The 12,893-nt window shown below is 40.0% G+C and overlaps 2 protein-coding genes across 5 annotated transcripts; one reads left to right on the top strand and one right to left on the bottom strand.

The window, feature by feature from the left end:
* Nucleotides 1–244: 244 nt before the first annotated feature.
* On the top strand, nt 245–3,836 carry LOC125705784 (uncharacterized). The gene is made up of 8 exons (XM_048972035.1): nt 245–431; nt 907–1,065; nt 1,697–1,815; nt 1,906–1,972; nt 2,220–2,376; nt 2,840–2,985; nt 3,110–3,220; nt 3,580–3,836. Exons 2-8 carry the CDS (start codon nt 916–918, stop codon nt 3,769–3,771), a joined length of 942 nt encoding a protein of 313 aa, XP_048827992.1. The 5' UTR covers nt 245–431; nt 907–915; the 3' UTR covers nt 3,772–3,836.
* Nucleotides 3,837–3,910: 74 nt separating this feature from the next.
* Nucleotides 3,911–11,918, bottom strand: nucb2b (nucleobindin 2b). 4 transcript variants are annotated; one of them, XM_048971997.1, is made up of 13 exons: nt 11,789–11,918; nt 10,784–10,924; nt 10,312–10,422; nt 10,088–10,220; nt 9,632–9,735; nt 8,800–8,985; nt 8,567–8,657; nt 8,405–8,463; nt 8,237–8,329; nt 7,996–8,085; nt 7,660–7,830; nt 6,589–6,649; nt 3,911–5,897 (listed from the first exon to the last, which is right to left on the bottom strand). In XM_048971997.1, the coding sequence occupies exons 2-13, from the start codon at nt 10,922–10,924 to the stop codon at nt 5,812–5,814; spliced, it is 1,326 nt and encodes a 441-aa protein (XP_048827954.1). In that variant the 5' UTR covers nt 11,789–11,918; the 3' UTR covers nt 3,911–5,811. The 4 variants fall into 4 exon arrangements, with proteins under 4 accessions (XP_048827954.1, XP_048827958.1, XP_048827956.1 ...); XM_048972001.1 differs by having other exon boundaries at nt 3,911–5,894; XM_048971999.1 differs by having other exon boundaries at nt 10,312–10,419.
* Between the last annotated feature and the right edge of the window lie 975 nt (nt 11,919–12,893).

Here is a 12,893-nt window from a genome sequence, read left to right as displayed (position 1 = left end):
TAAAATATGGAATAGTCTTCCTACTATAGTGTAGCGCAAACTAAAACACTGGGTTCCTGTAAATCAGAACTAGATAAGATTTTAACAACTCCGACCTATTAGTTAAGTTCTCCCCAAACGAGCTTGATGTCCCGAATGGCCTCCTCTCGTTTATAAATGTCTTATGTTCTTATGTAAGGTATTGAAATTGTCTTCTGCCATGGTACCTACTGTTCACAAAGCGGAAGTGAAACATTTCGAAACCATATTACGCAATGAATTCCAGTTCAGAATAGACCACCTGTAGTCTGATTTCGATAAGGACTTTAGGTTAAAGTTCCTTTAAACAGTAAGGTTTTTAAACGCTGTTTCGAGTTTGCCATTAGGCTATTACTACGCATACGAAGACGGTTGGTGCTGTTTTTCGTAAAAGTACGGGAAAGACCATAAAGGTAAGTAATTCTGCAGTGGCTTCCAGGGTTGTAGTATTTCAGTCCTGTCTTGGTCGAGACAACTTTTTCACTTAAACTTGTTTTTCTCATTTCTCTTATTCTTTTCGAAATAACGATTCAGATTAATAAAATAGCCTACGATGATAACATAAAAAATTAAATGCATCTATTATTCACCTTCATTGTATTAGCTGTATACTTGTTTGTTTATGTGTTAAAAATACAGTCACAGAGTGCAGGGCTACACAAAGCGTAATCAAAGGTGATCACGTCCCCATCACGATTAGCTTCTACTCGTTTGTAGACGTGATAATCAAATTGGTTCAGTTGCGAAAACTTCAACTAACTAATTTATTTAGTTTTCTCCAACTTAAAACCGGCAGATTTGTTTCACGACTTTTTTTTGTTTGTTTTACATCTGAGGCCCCAAATAGCGTATTATTTTCATCCTGTCCTATTAATGTTTATTTTAAAGGACACCGACATGGAGATCCCCGTGCTTGATTTCGAAGTGTGTCGTCTCGGTGAAAATGTGACGGATGAGAAGCTGACGGAGCTGAGCCGGGACCTGCGCACAGCTTTCACTGATGTTGGGTTTGTGTACCTGAAGAACACTGGCATAGCCCAAGACGAGGCACGTGATCGCTAAGCATAACGTCACTCGCTCACGCTTTTATTCATGCGACTTACAACGTCACTATACTCACCATACAACGTGAACCAGCTTCACGGGTACAGCGTCCTAACCCGCTAAGCCATGAACCCCTTTGAAAAATATGCTGGCTAACCCCAGACTTGAATCTGCATCCTTCAACATCATAGCGTAATCTCCAGTCAGTCTGGTTATAGTCGATTTTTAAATTTAGTTTTTAATTGACTGACTCTGCTTGGACCTAAAAACCCCATCTTTTAACTCTGCAGACCAATGTGTAATGTATCATATATTTTTAGTAATATACATCGAAGTCTTTTGACCTAACTTAGGATGTTAATGCTTGTATGCTGTCCTGCAGGATAAGGTGATAATATTTTGCAAGCAAATTCATGCAAACTGTACAGGATGAACTTGAACTTGAGCACTTATTTGTAGAGATGAAACGGTATGAAAATTTTGGTCACTATAATCGTGATATTAAATTATCATGGTTATCAGTATTATTGCAATATATTTAAAATGTGCTGCAAATGTTCAAAAACTACTGACCACCCAGTTCTATGATTCAACTCCATGAAGTCACAATTATTTACTATTTATCACTGTCCAGGTCGATGAGATTATGGAAATATCGAAAAAATTCTTTCTCCTCCCGACTGAAGCTAAAGCCCCTTTTAGCAGAACGAAGAACACCGATGTCCACGGCTGGATGGGCCCCGGGATTGAGAGGTATATATTTGCGTTTTTGCCTTCAGGTTGTTTAGTGTTCACATTGAAGTACGTATTTGTCAATTGTCTCCATTTTTTTTCAATTAACAGGTTAAATCCTAGTAGACCGGGAGGCTTAAAGGAGTCCTTCAACATCACCTTTCTGCAGCCTGATGCTGTAAATGCACCAGTTTTGAATGGACAAAATGTTTGAGGGCAAATATCTATCCATTAGCCCTATTCTGTTTGTTCACATTTGTTTGCATTATGGTTACTGACCTGCACTGTGTGTGTGTGTCTCTGCACAGGATAAATATACCTATAATTATTAACATCTTAGACATTAGTCTTAACCACTGCTGTGCCCTGATAGTTAAATAATGCTTTATGTTTGTGTATTATAGTGTAATTCTGTCAATTTCCAGGGCTGGCCTGCAGAGGAGGTGGTACCAGGTTTCCGCCAGACTATTGAGTCATTCTTCATGCGGTGTAAAGATCTGTCCCTCCGCGTGCTCAGAGTCATGGCCTTGAGTCTGGACATTGACGTGGACATCTTTGTCAACTCGCACAAGAGCATAGGGAGTGAGTACAGGCTGCAGTCGCTTAGCTTACTAGAGACATACATGGGAGAACTGTCTCATGCACAACAGAACAGATTAGTGTACATCATCTACACACTAATCTGGATCTTAAGTAGATCACTGAATGTTATGTAAATGTTTGTGTAATTTATTTGATACCACAGAAAAAATATTGAACTCTGCTTATTTTTCTCAGACATTCTTTTTTTCTGTTCTTGTTTCCTGTATTTATCTGCATGAACTTTAGTCAGAGGTAAATTGTCAAAAGTAATGCTGATTATATTTTATACAGAATCTGAACTCGTGTTGCAACAAGACCGGTCTCTGGTTTATCAAGATTCAGTTTGAGGGTCTTTTTCTAATGTGTCAGAGGTTGGCCTGCTGGTTTTTATGTTAACCTTGCATGAATAGTGTTTTATTACAGATGTTATTGGCATTTATATGGTCGGTGTGTTGTCCTGTAGGCGATTTGAATAAGAGTACCCTGCGGATCCTGTACTACCCCCCAGTGAGACATGAGATGGTGAAAGAGAGGCAGCTGCGGTGTGGGGAGCACTCTGACTACGGCAGCATCTCCATGCTGTTCCAGGACAGCAAAGGAGGCCTGCAGGTAACCGTGAAGGACTGTGTAGGAGGAGCAAAGACCCAGTCTGGGGAGGGGAGGGGGTGCTGTTCTCTTTATGGCAGGGGACTGACATGTGGAGTGACTGGATCCCATTGCTCTCATGTATTAGGTGATGAATAGGTCTGGGGAGTACGTAGATGCACCTGCCATTCCTGGCACAGTTCTGATCAACATCGCAGACTTGATGCAGAGATGGACAAGCGACGTTTTCATATCAGTGGTGAGACTGACACACGCACACAGATGAACATATAGATTAGGCATCTATATCTTTGTGGAGATTCTATATTCATTTCTTTGGACATAACTTTAATTCCAACTGAGATCCTTAACTCTTAACCAGCCCTAACCTTAACCATAAGTTTAGTTTCCCCTTGTGGGGAAAAAAAATTACCCCACAAGATCAAAATAATAGTTTTTTTGTCACATTGTGGGGACATTATACATGACCACACCTTTACACATAATTGGACCATATTTGTAAATACTGAAATTGACGAACCCCGTTATTTCTGAAATACATATTAAAATATTTGGAACTTGCGGAAATGAGAATGTTTTATTTGCCTTTTCTTGTAGAATCACAGGGTTTTGCTGCCCCCTCCTGGTGATATGAGTATCAGACAGTCTGTGGCTTTCTTTGCGCATCCAGATGATGACGTCACCATAACTTGTTGCGATGGATCAAACAAATATCCTCCAGTGAAGTCGTGGGCCTACAGTTTGGAACGCGTTAATGACTCATATGGGAAAATGGAGACAACTTCTTGAAGTGCTCTGTTTAAAAATTCAAGTGTTCCTATTAGTACTTTTTCCTTGTAAGAATCACTTTGATTTAAGAATGCGAATACATTAAACATACGCGAAGTGAATTCTGGAACACAATAAACAAATAAAAAAAAACAAGAAGAAAGCCTTAAATTACTTTATTTTCAAGTGGTAAAGTAAAGCATTTTGACTTTGTAGGTAAGGGTAATCAAAGAGGGAGAATTAAAAAAAAATGTAAAAAAAAACAACAAAATCTGCCGTCTGTACAAATGGTTTGGCACACTCCACCAGATGCCTTTGGGTTGAATAATGCAAAGGGGCAAAGGGCAGTTTGCTCAGACAATGCAACTTGGTGGGAAACTTACAGAGAGAAAGAGGTAGAGGAGTTACGTCCAGCATTGTGTGCACAACTGAGCTGTGGCTGGGGACCTTCTCAGAGGAAGCGAAGGAAAACCTCACGGGATGGGACTATGCAGAAAGGCGGGACAGTAAGTCTCACTGCTTCATCGTGGTGGAAATGGTGTCGGACATGAGATACCATTGTGGAGATACAAACAACTCTTAGAATTGATCACATTTATATTACGTTTGCTTCTGAAATAATTCCACAGTTTTAATACTCATTATATTGTTATCTTTTAGAGAAACGTTTTACCCCTCGTTTCCCATAATGGTGAAACGATGTTGCTCTATTTTTTAAGGTGTTTTACAGCGATTAGGGCTGCATGATTCAGGGTTAAACGTGCATAACAATTTTCTTCCACTCTTCAAATGCGATTTTCTTTCATGATTCTTCAGTATCAGCATCATCATCATAATGTATAGCCTTTATGAAGACAATATAATCATTACTGAAATGGGACTGCAGCATCGTCTTTGCGTAACCGAAACATCTGCAAGAAATCCTAAACAAAACTTATACCTCATCTGCTCTTAACCGCAACACATTCAAATAAATGTTTTACCAGAAATTCATTGTGTTAATAGAAAAAAAATCCACATGTGAATGTGACCTCTTTTTCGGTACGAACACAATGTTATTGCACAAAACTAGGGTTGTAAAATTTTCTTTTCTCTTCCTCACCAGAAGGGTCTTCTTGAGTTGGAAACATTTTGTTCTTGTTTTAAAACCTTTTTCTTTCACCTTGTCACAAATTAGATTTATTCTCAGATCTCCTGTATAGTTTGTCTTGTGATGTAACGCAGTCCTGTCATATGCTGAAACAGTTTACGGAGAAAAAGGGAGAGCTTGGTTTGATGCAACGGATCTCCACGCTAATGCGAACATTGCAGAATCGTTAGAATGAGATTGCACAGGGGTATGAATCAAGGTAGCGATTAAAAACGATTAATCGTGCATCCCTAATAGAGTGAGGTACTTCAGATAAATGATGATGAGGCCAGCTGAAAGCTGTTGGGCAGAACAGAAGAAAAGATACAGTCCAAATTGGGTACGTTACAACTCCTGTGTCCGCAAAGTACTCGGGCAGATGTGTGATAATTTAAATACAAAATAACTAAAAATCCCACCTCAGTGTAGATATTAATCTTTGAAACTATGGTTATTTCTTACGATAAAATTGAGTTTTCTGTTTCTCTGGGGACTCTGCAGTTTAGAGAATGCCTTGAAGTAAAGAAAAGAAGTAAAGAAAGATCATGGATTTTCAGCTAATCGAGATTAGCATCTCAGATACTAAAGTTTCAGATATATGGCATATTCAGACCTTTCACAGACGTAGACTGAAACTGAGGGTGCCTTCAAAAGCCACCATCATGCACTGGAATGATAGAGTCTGTTTTATAAATCAGCCAATACCATAGCAAACCATGAGAGCAGAGTCGCTGCAGAGAGGAGAATGGAAATTCCCGATACTGTGAAACACAAAATGATTGGAATGCCACTTTAAGGTGCCAAAATTCTAATCACATCAGCTGTAGAGGAGAATTCTGGTCCCATGTACCTGTGGCTGCTGGTGTGAGCTGGGGCAGAATTGAATGATTCGTCCGAAATGCTGGACACTTTCATGGGTGTTTCAGATCCAGCTAGGAGTGCAAGGGCGTGTCGTGCTGCTGACCTGGAGGCAGAGGCTCTCTGTTTAAACCCAGTGTTGGATTGGCATTCTCAGCTTCTGAAACAGGAGCATAAACCATCAAGCAAGGGCTCTTAAATTACATACTTTTCATTTATACACACCTGTATTCTACACCTTTATTCTTGTAGCCATAGGTGGAAATTAACAGGAGAACATTGTAAACTGGATTTGAGGAAGCACTTCTTTACAAAGCGTGCAGTCAGAGAATGGAATAGTCTTCCTGTTAGTGTAGCGCAAACTTAAAATCTTGGATTCCTTTTAATCAAAGCTAGATAACTTTACAATTTTAAGTATGTGGGCAGTGGTGGCTTAATGGTTAGAGAAGCGCACTTGTAATCAAAATATTACAGGTTCGAGTCCCCGACCAGCAAGGCACCACTGAGGTACCCTAAGCAATGTACCACTCTCTGGGTGCTGAATTAGTTGCCCCCTCCTATGTCACATTGTCACATATGGGTTAAATGTAGAGGATGCATTTCATTCTTGTGCTGCGGTGTATCAACAATGGCAATTGATCACTAAATTCTAATTCTATTAGTTGAATTCTCCCCGGATAAGCTTTATGGGCCAAATAGCTGCCTCTCATTTGTAAATGTCTTATGTTCCAATGTTCCAAAAGTCAAAAGCATACGATAAAGGGCACTTCACCATGGGACTGTATGACTGTTTAATCGTGAGCCCAGAACACTTCCTTTGGACAGTTTCTATCCTCAGCGTCTATGCTCACCTTTAACATCCACAGGAGGTTCAGCTCTCTGGCTTTTCAGTCTCTCCATGTGTTCCACTGCCTGCAGTGACAGAAGGGGGGTAAACAGAGGCGAAATTAGAGCTTATCGTCAGATGTCCAATGAGCGGTGAGTTTTGTATTACCAAGTAGACCCGACTGAAGGTCAGAGGATTATGAACTTGCTTTCTGCTGAAGTAGCCATAACAGCACACAATGGAGGAAGAGATGCTACACGAGCCCTGGCTAGATCTAGTCCAGTGAGAGGCTTGGCCCCACATGGACCACAAGCATTCCTCACTGATATCCCTCAGTTTTGCTTTTTGTAACCGAATGAAGGCTCTTGACTGCATGTCTAATGGGTGTAAAATTTCCCAACATAAAACCTTTCTGCTGAAAGTTCTATCGGCCTTACATAGTACAGTATAGTGGATGTGTAAGTGCATTGACTTTTGCATTAATCATGATATGCCTCAATTATTCATATCAATTCAGGGGGTATTTCCCTGGGTGCTAGATAATCGTGTCAGTTATATTTCAGCATTTACACACAGTTGCTTGGATGACACTTTTATCCAAAGCATCATTTATTCATTTAGACAGATGATGACATGTGACAGTGCAGTTCTCTCATCATTCTTATCAGCCTCCAAGTTTCCACTGCCCTCAAACACCACGCTACCAGCCACAAATTTCTCATATCTGGTGACTTTCATTGACTTCACCTGGACTCTGTCTAAAGGTAAAAGCCACAGTGCCACAGTCCTTCATTTCAGTGTTTTTTTAATCTTCTTGAATGCCTGTGAAATATCTGGACCTTTTGCTTTAACTTCTACATTACGTTGGTTGTTCAAATATGACACTTTCATTTGTGCAGTTGGTTTTTCATAGTTGTCTGGTTTTTCCCCCAATTTATTTACAATATTTATTTATGTTACAATCACCAGACAAAATGAAACGCTTTGCTGCAGTGGCACTGCACACGCAACAGAACGTGAAGATGCCGGTTACTAATAACAGACTTGCCACTTTAGTTATGTCTTAGTTTATGACCTACAGTGTGAATTTTGTTACCTGCTGAAGTTCCAGTTTCTGTGCATTTAGCTGCTCTTGTTGTCTCTCCAGTTCTTCTTTTTGTTTCTGAAGGTCTATCGTTTTCTGGTTCAGGTCTTTTTCCTCCCTGGTCAGATGCTCTTCAAATTCCCTCATCTCCTCATCAGTGTAGGCTTGGTTTTGTTCCAGAGTCTAACAAGACACCAGTATTAACAAAAATATAGGATGGAGGTGCAAAACGCAACTGAGCAAGCTCAGCTCAAGTAAATGAAGGGTTTCATTTATATATGCCTCAGATTAATGTTTGTTCTGGATCTCGGTAAAACCAGATTTCTTGTGACTTTAGAAATCTTGTACCTCCCAACTCTCTGGCTCCAGAAACTCCTTTTTCTTTGTGGCCACCAGGAACTCGTCTAAGGAGACCAGCCTGTCCTTGTTGGTGTCCACCTAAAAAAACAACAGGCCACTGATGATTTTTCTAGAGATGATTTTGACATGCTTATAAGAAACATCGCACTTAACAGTTCCTCTTTTTGCTAAGGTTATGCAACATAGCAATGCAACAGCAAATAACTTGCAGACAGCTCTTCAGTCAGACCTCGTTCATGACATGCTCTCTCATACGAAGCCTCTCTTCCTCCATTTCCACCATGTCATCTTCCTCATTGGCGGGATCATAGATCTTCTCAAGCTAAAGCGACAGAGTGCTGTCATTTTTCAAATTCCACAATGGCACGCCATGTATCAGGGAACTTTAAACAAGTACCTCTTTTGTAAACAATGACTCCAGCTCCTGTTCATCAAAATAACCATCTCCATTGGTGTCTGAAAAAACATACAAAAATATCTGAATGATAATTAAAATATAGAAATTACTGTCTTTAAATGGATAAACTCAATTTGACATTGCAACTAATGCCAGTCATACCATGCAAGTTGAAGAAAGTCTTTGGGTCAAAGTCCTCAGGGTCCAAACCGTCGGCCTCTTGCCAGACCTCCTTTAGCTGGTCCTGACTGCCCTGCACACCACACAATTCTGCTAGATGTTTTGACAGAGCCATCATTTTTTTATATTCTAAAAAGTGTGTTTGGGTTTCTCCAACCTTCACCAGAATTCAGCATCCCCTAAGAAGTGCCTGGTAGGTTTCTTGATGGTCTTACCGGATGGTTTATCTTTGGGTGGTCAGCATGCTTCTTCTTCATCTCCTCATAGTGTTCCTCTTCCTTTTTCCTCCCATCTTCATCCAGCGTCTTTAAGTGCTCCCGGCGTTCGTGTTCCTTCATCATCTCATACCTCTTGAACTCCTCGTGACGCTCTTTGTCATAATTCTCCAGGTCTCTTGTTGCCTTTTGCAAGTCAGAGAGAAATGCATGCTCACAGGTGCAGTCTCTCCCAATCAACAATTCTCAAAGCAGCTGTAAGAAAATGCAAAGCTAAATGGTGGATCGTTCAGTCTGTCTGAATGAATTAAACTGTCGGCTGGCTGTTGGGTGGGTGTTGCAATCTTACTTGTATCTCAAAAACTTGGCTGAAATGAATTATACAGCCATGGATATCTTATCATGCACTGTTCTTTGAAATGTGAGACCACACAATTAACTCTGTGCTTTTAGTAGTTTCCTGGATTTTCAGTTATGGCTAGCCAGTTTGTTGTGGCACTTTAAGTCCTACAGATATCTGCAGTATCTACAGATACTAGCTGCAAGTGGATGAACTGTCACGAATGACATTATTAATGGGTGTTGAAATTATACCGGGAAAGGTTTACATTTCTAACCAGATCTCAGCAGAACTTCATTAAGAAGGTAAGGTTTCAGATGTTTCAGATATGGGTGCATCATCAGGAAAACATCTCCCAGGCTTCGTTTCTGTTCAACAATCCCTAGTAACAATCCCTACCTGCTTTAGGCTAAACACTCATGAGTTTCACGTTGAAAATAATCCTCACCGCTGACAGTTAGTTTTGCGAAGCAACCCCACAAAAGTACCTACTGATGTGATGAGTCGATCTAGATCTTCCACCTCAAAGGTGTGGGGGTTCCTGTGATTTAGGTATTCAAACTGCTTGAGCAAAGCCTGATGATCCACTGATATACCTGCAGGAAACAGAAGTAAAGTAAGCTACAGATTGTGCAATAAAGTGTCAAGCAAATTGATTCAGCTGTGGTCTTAGTAGCAATAAAACAATCAAAAACCAGATACTAGATTTCTACAAACACCCCTCACGTTCTCTAAAAGCTGTGCTACAGACATGCTGTATTACGAACTATACAAGCCACTGGTACAACTGCAGACTTGGACAAAACATATTTGTTCCTTTTGCGATCTTTCTCAAAAATGGAAATACGGATTTATGCTGTTAAAGCAGATCCTGAGTTTGTGGCGGTCACCCAAACCCTTGAGTACAGGCAAGTCTGAACAGGGAGGGGTACAGAAACGCCCGGATACCTTTCCCTCCTTCGATGTCTTGTTTGGCTTTGATCAGTGTCCGTAACCTTCCCACTTCTTGCCTCTTCAACTCATCCAGTTTCGTTCTCACATGATGGCTAACAAAGTCTAGCTCTTTGGCAAGCTTCCCTTGCTGTTTGAAAACACTTTATTACAAAAAATGTAAAATACGTAAAAAAAAATAAAAAAAAAAAAACAAAATACAAAATTTGTTCTTTTGATACCTTTATATCCTCCATGTCTGTGTTATGGAGCTTTTCTCGGAAATGTTGGTCTTTCTCCAGAAAGTCAATAACTTCTCTGAGGTAACGGTCATAGTGCAGTCCAGTGTCCTGCTGCCACAATTTATATTAAATAAATGTAAACAAATTTCACTAAGAATGCAAGAGAAAAATTAGACAAGCTTCTAAGGAAGAAAAAAGGTAGTCCCCTAACATCAACACTGCAAATATAAAATATTTGTTACATGATATAAATATATCTTTTATCTTTATCAGTAATGAAACATTGGTTTCAACAGTCTACAAGTATAAATTGAGCTTTGATTCTGATGCTAGTGGATGTTTTAGTAGAAGTTCATGATTTTCCCCTAAAATTCGTAGTACTTAACTTAGGCTGAACGTGCCGTTGAAGTCTGCGGAAGTGCTTATCTTAGGCCTATGATTAAGCGTCGTTTCTCAATCGCGAGACACTTACCACACTTTGCGGCGGCTCTTGGGCTTTTTCTTCAGGGAGTCTCACCTTTGTTTTGTCCACACTAATGGGCACTGCCACTGAACAGATCATCAGGCTTATAAGAAATAAGCAACAGCGGCTGAACCTCCTACTCCACCTCATCTGTAAATACATTTAAAACACACAGGCACGAAGGATTTAACCGTGAGTCCGCTGTCCATCAGTGCCGTTCGAGCAACATCATTTACAGCAGTTATTTATCCAACGGTGAGTCACACCCAAAGAGCATGTCTCGTGTTTATTACAGGTTAGGCTGCTACTTAATCATACAGATCCCATTTCTACAAAGTAAGCATAGATGCACTAAATTTCAAACATGTTTTGCGTTAAAAAATATGAATATAATATAATAATCGCATAATACAAATTTCAATCATTATTGAAAACTACACATTTCATTCGGGAACATAGGATGATAATGTAATTTTATTTCTAATGCACTGTAGAAACTTAGTGTAATTGTATTAATGTCCAGCTAGCCCGATGTCCAGTATGAGTTTGTGCTGCTTGCGGTCTAATGCTGGTCAGCCCGACCTGCCTAACCGGTTAAGAGATGCTTTGCCAGACCACATTAGTTATATATACTATATTACATGAGCAGTGTAGTGCATCGTCAGTTAGCCATCATTTGCCTCCAGTGTAATTATAAAAAAAAGCCCATGTGAAACTAACAGGTTTTGTTTTTCTGCTTTTTTCACTTTCTCTAATTTTCTGCGAGATCCTGACATCACGTACGGTTCTGGTACAATTATTATGGAGCGGTATTCTGCCACGAATATATATTTCGAACGGACTAATGACCAGTGACTGCGATATTACAGTTCATTCAGGAAACACAAAATATGCATATATATTTTACAAAGCTAGCTAGCTGTGGTACGCTACTTTACTTACACTGTGATTCCTCCAACATCTAAGGAAGAGACCTCAGATTATTGACATTTTCCTAAGTAAATGTTGACTTACTTTGTTGGCTAGCTAGCTGTCAAGCTCCTTTTCCAGTCCCTTGTGCTGATTCTTACTCAGATGTTTCATTCACTTCTAGGAAGCCACCTCGCTGTATGTCACAGGACTGTTTTTTTGTGCATAATTTTTTAAACCCACCCCCTTTCGACAAAAATTCCTATTACGCGACCTATTGCCATAGCAACCGCCCGCCCACCGCCGCGTTCATTGGACGAAAATGGTCTCTTTTCAATATTTCGGTCTCTGTTTATGGAAAATTATTGGGTGGAGCGCCTGTCGGTTAATCCATTTGCAAATCAATTTTTCCAGCAAGTTACGTTGAGGCGAAACGTACGTGGCGCTCATATGAACCAGCTCATTTTGTGATGTCAGGGGGAACCATATGGGGTGGGGGGATTTTAAAAACGGGTTGTGTTTTTTAGGGAAATGATCAATTTAAACCGACGTCCAGTGGTGTACAGTGAGCGTTAAATTTCTTAGTTACATTTTTATTTTTTTGTGTGTTTTCAGAAAGTGTCATGCATTGTTTGCTTTATTCAATATATATCAAGTGCCTGGTTAGCTCTTGTTACAGTACCATTTGAACAACATACAAAATGCATATATACCTAGATTTCAAACACAGAGCGAAGAGATGGAGATACATGCACAAATCTTACTCTATGGTGTGTGCTATGTCTGGAATGTGAGTGATTGACAACCTCGGTAATTTACTGGTCTCCCATGAGGCTAAAACAAAGATGACATTTTGAAACCGTCATGAATGAAACGCAGAGGTGATACAGTCACTGAACAGTCAGAAAAAGGAGACCCTTCCTTTTCTAGTGAGGTTGGCTGCATGGATGTGTGACAGTATGAATATTAGGGTGAAAGTATTTAATGCCAGAGAATAAGGCCTACTTTACAGTCCATAAGCAATATATGGTGGTGATCTTCCTTGAAGTGTGTATGATTCACTGCTCAAATACATTCAGTGTGTCCTAGTAAATTTTCAAGACAACTCAATGCCTGTGAAATGGCATGGCCCGAGTGATGTTGTCTCTAGCACCAGGATGAGAAAGTCCAATTAACAAACATACTTTATTTGCCATTTGCAGGGGTACAT

The sequence above is a fragment of the Brienomyrus brachyistius genome, chromosome 13, assembly GCF_023856365.1.
Source record: "Brienomyrus brachyistius isolate T26 chromosome 13, BBRACH_0.4, whole genome shotgun sequence".
NCBI classification, from domain to species: Eukaryota; Metazoa; Chordata; class Actinopteri; order Osteoglossiformes; family Mormyridae; genus Brienomyrus; species Brienomyrus brachyistius.
Note: the sequence above shows the minus strand (reverse complement) of the source record. Positions and strands in the feature narration are given on the sequence as shown.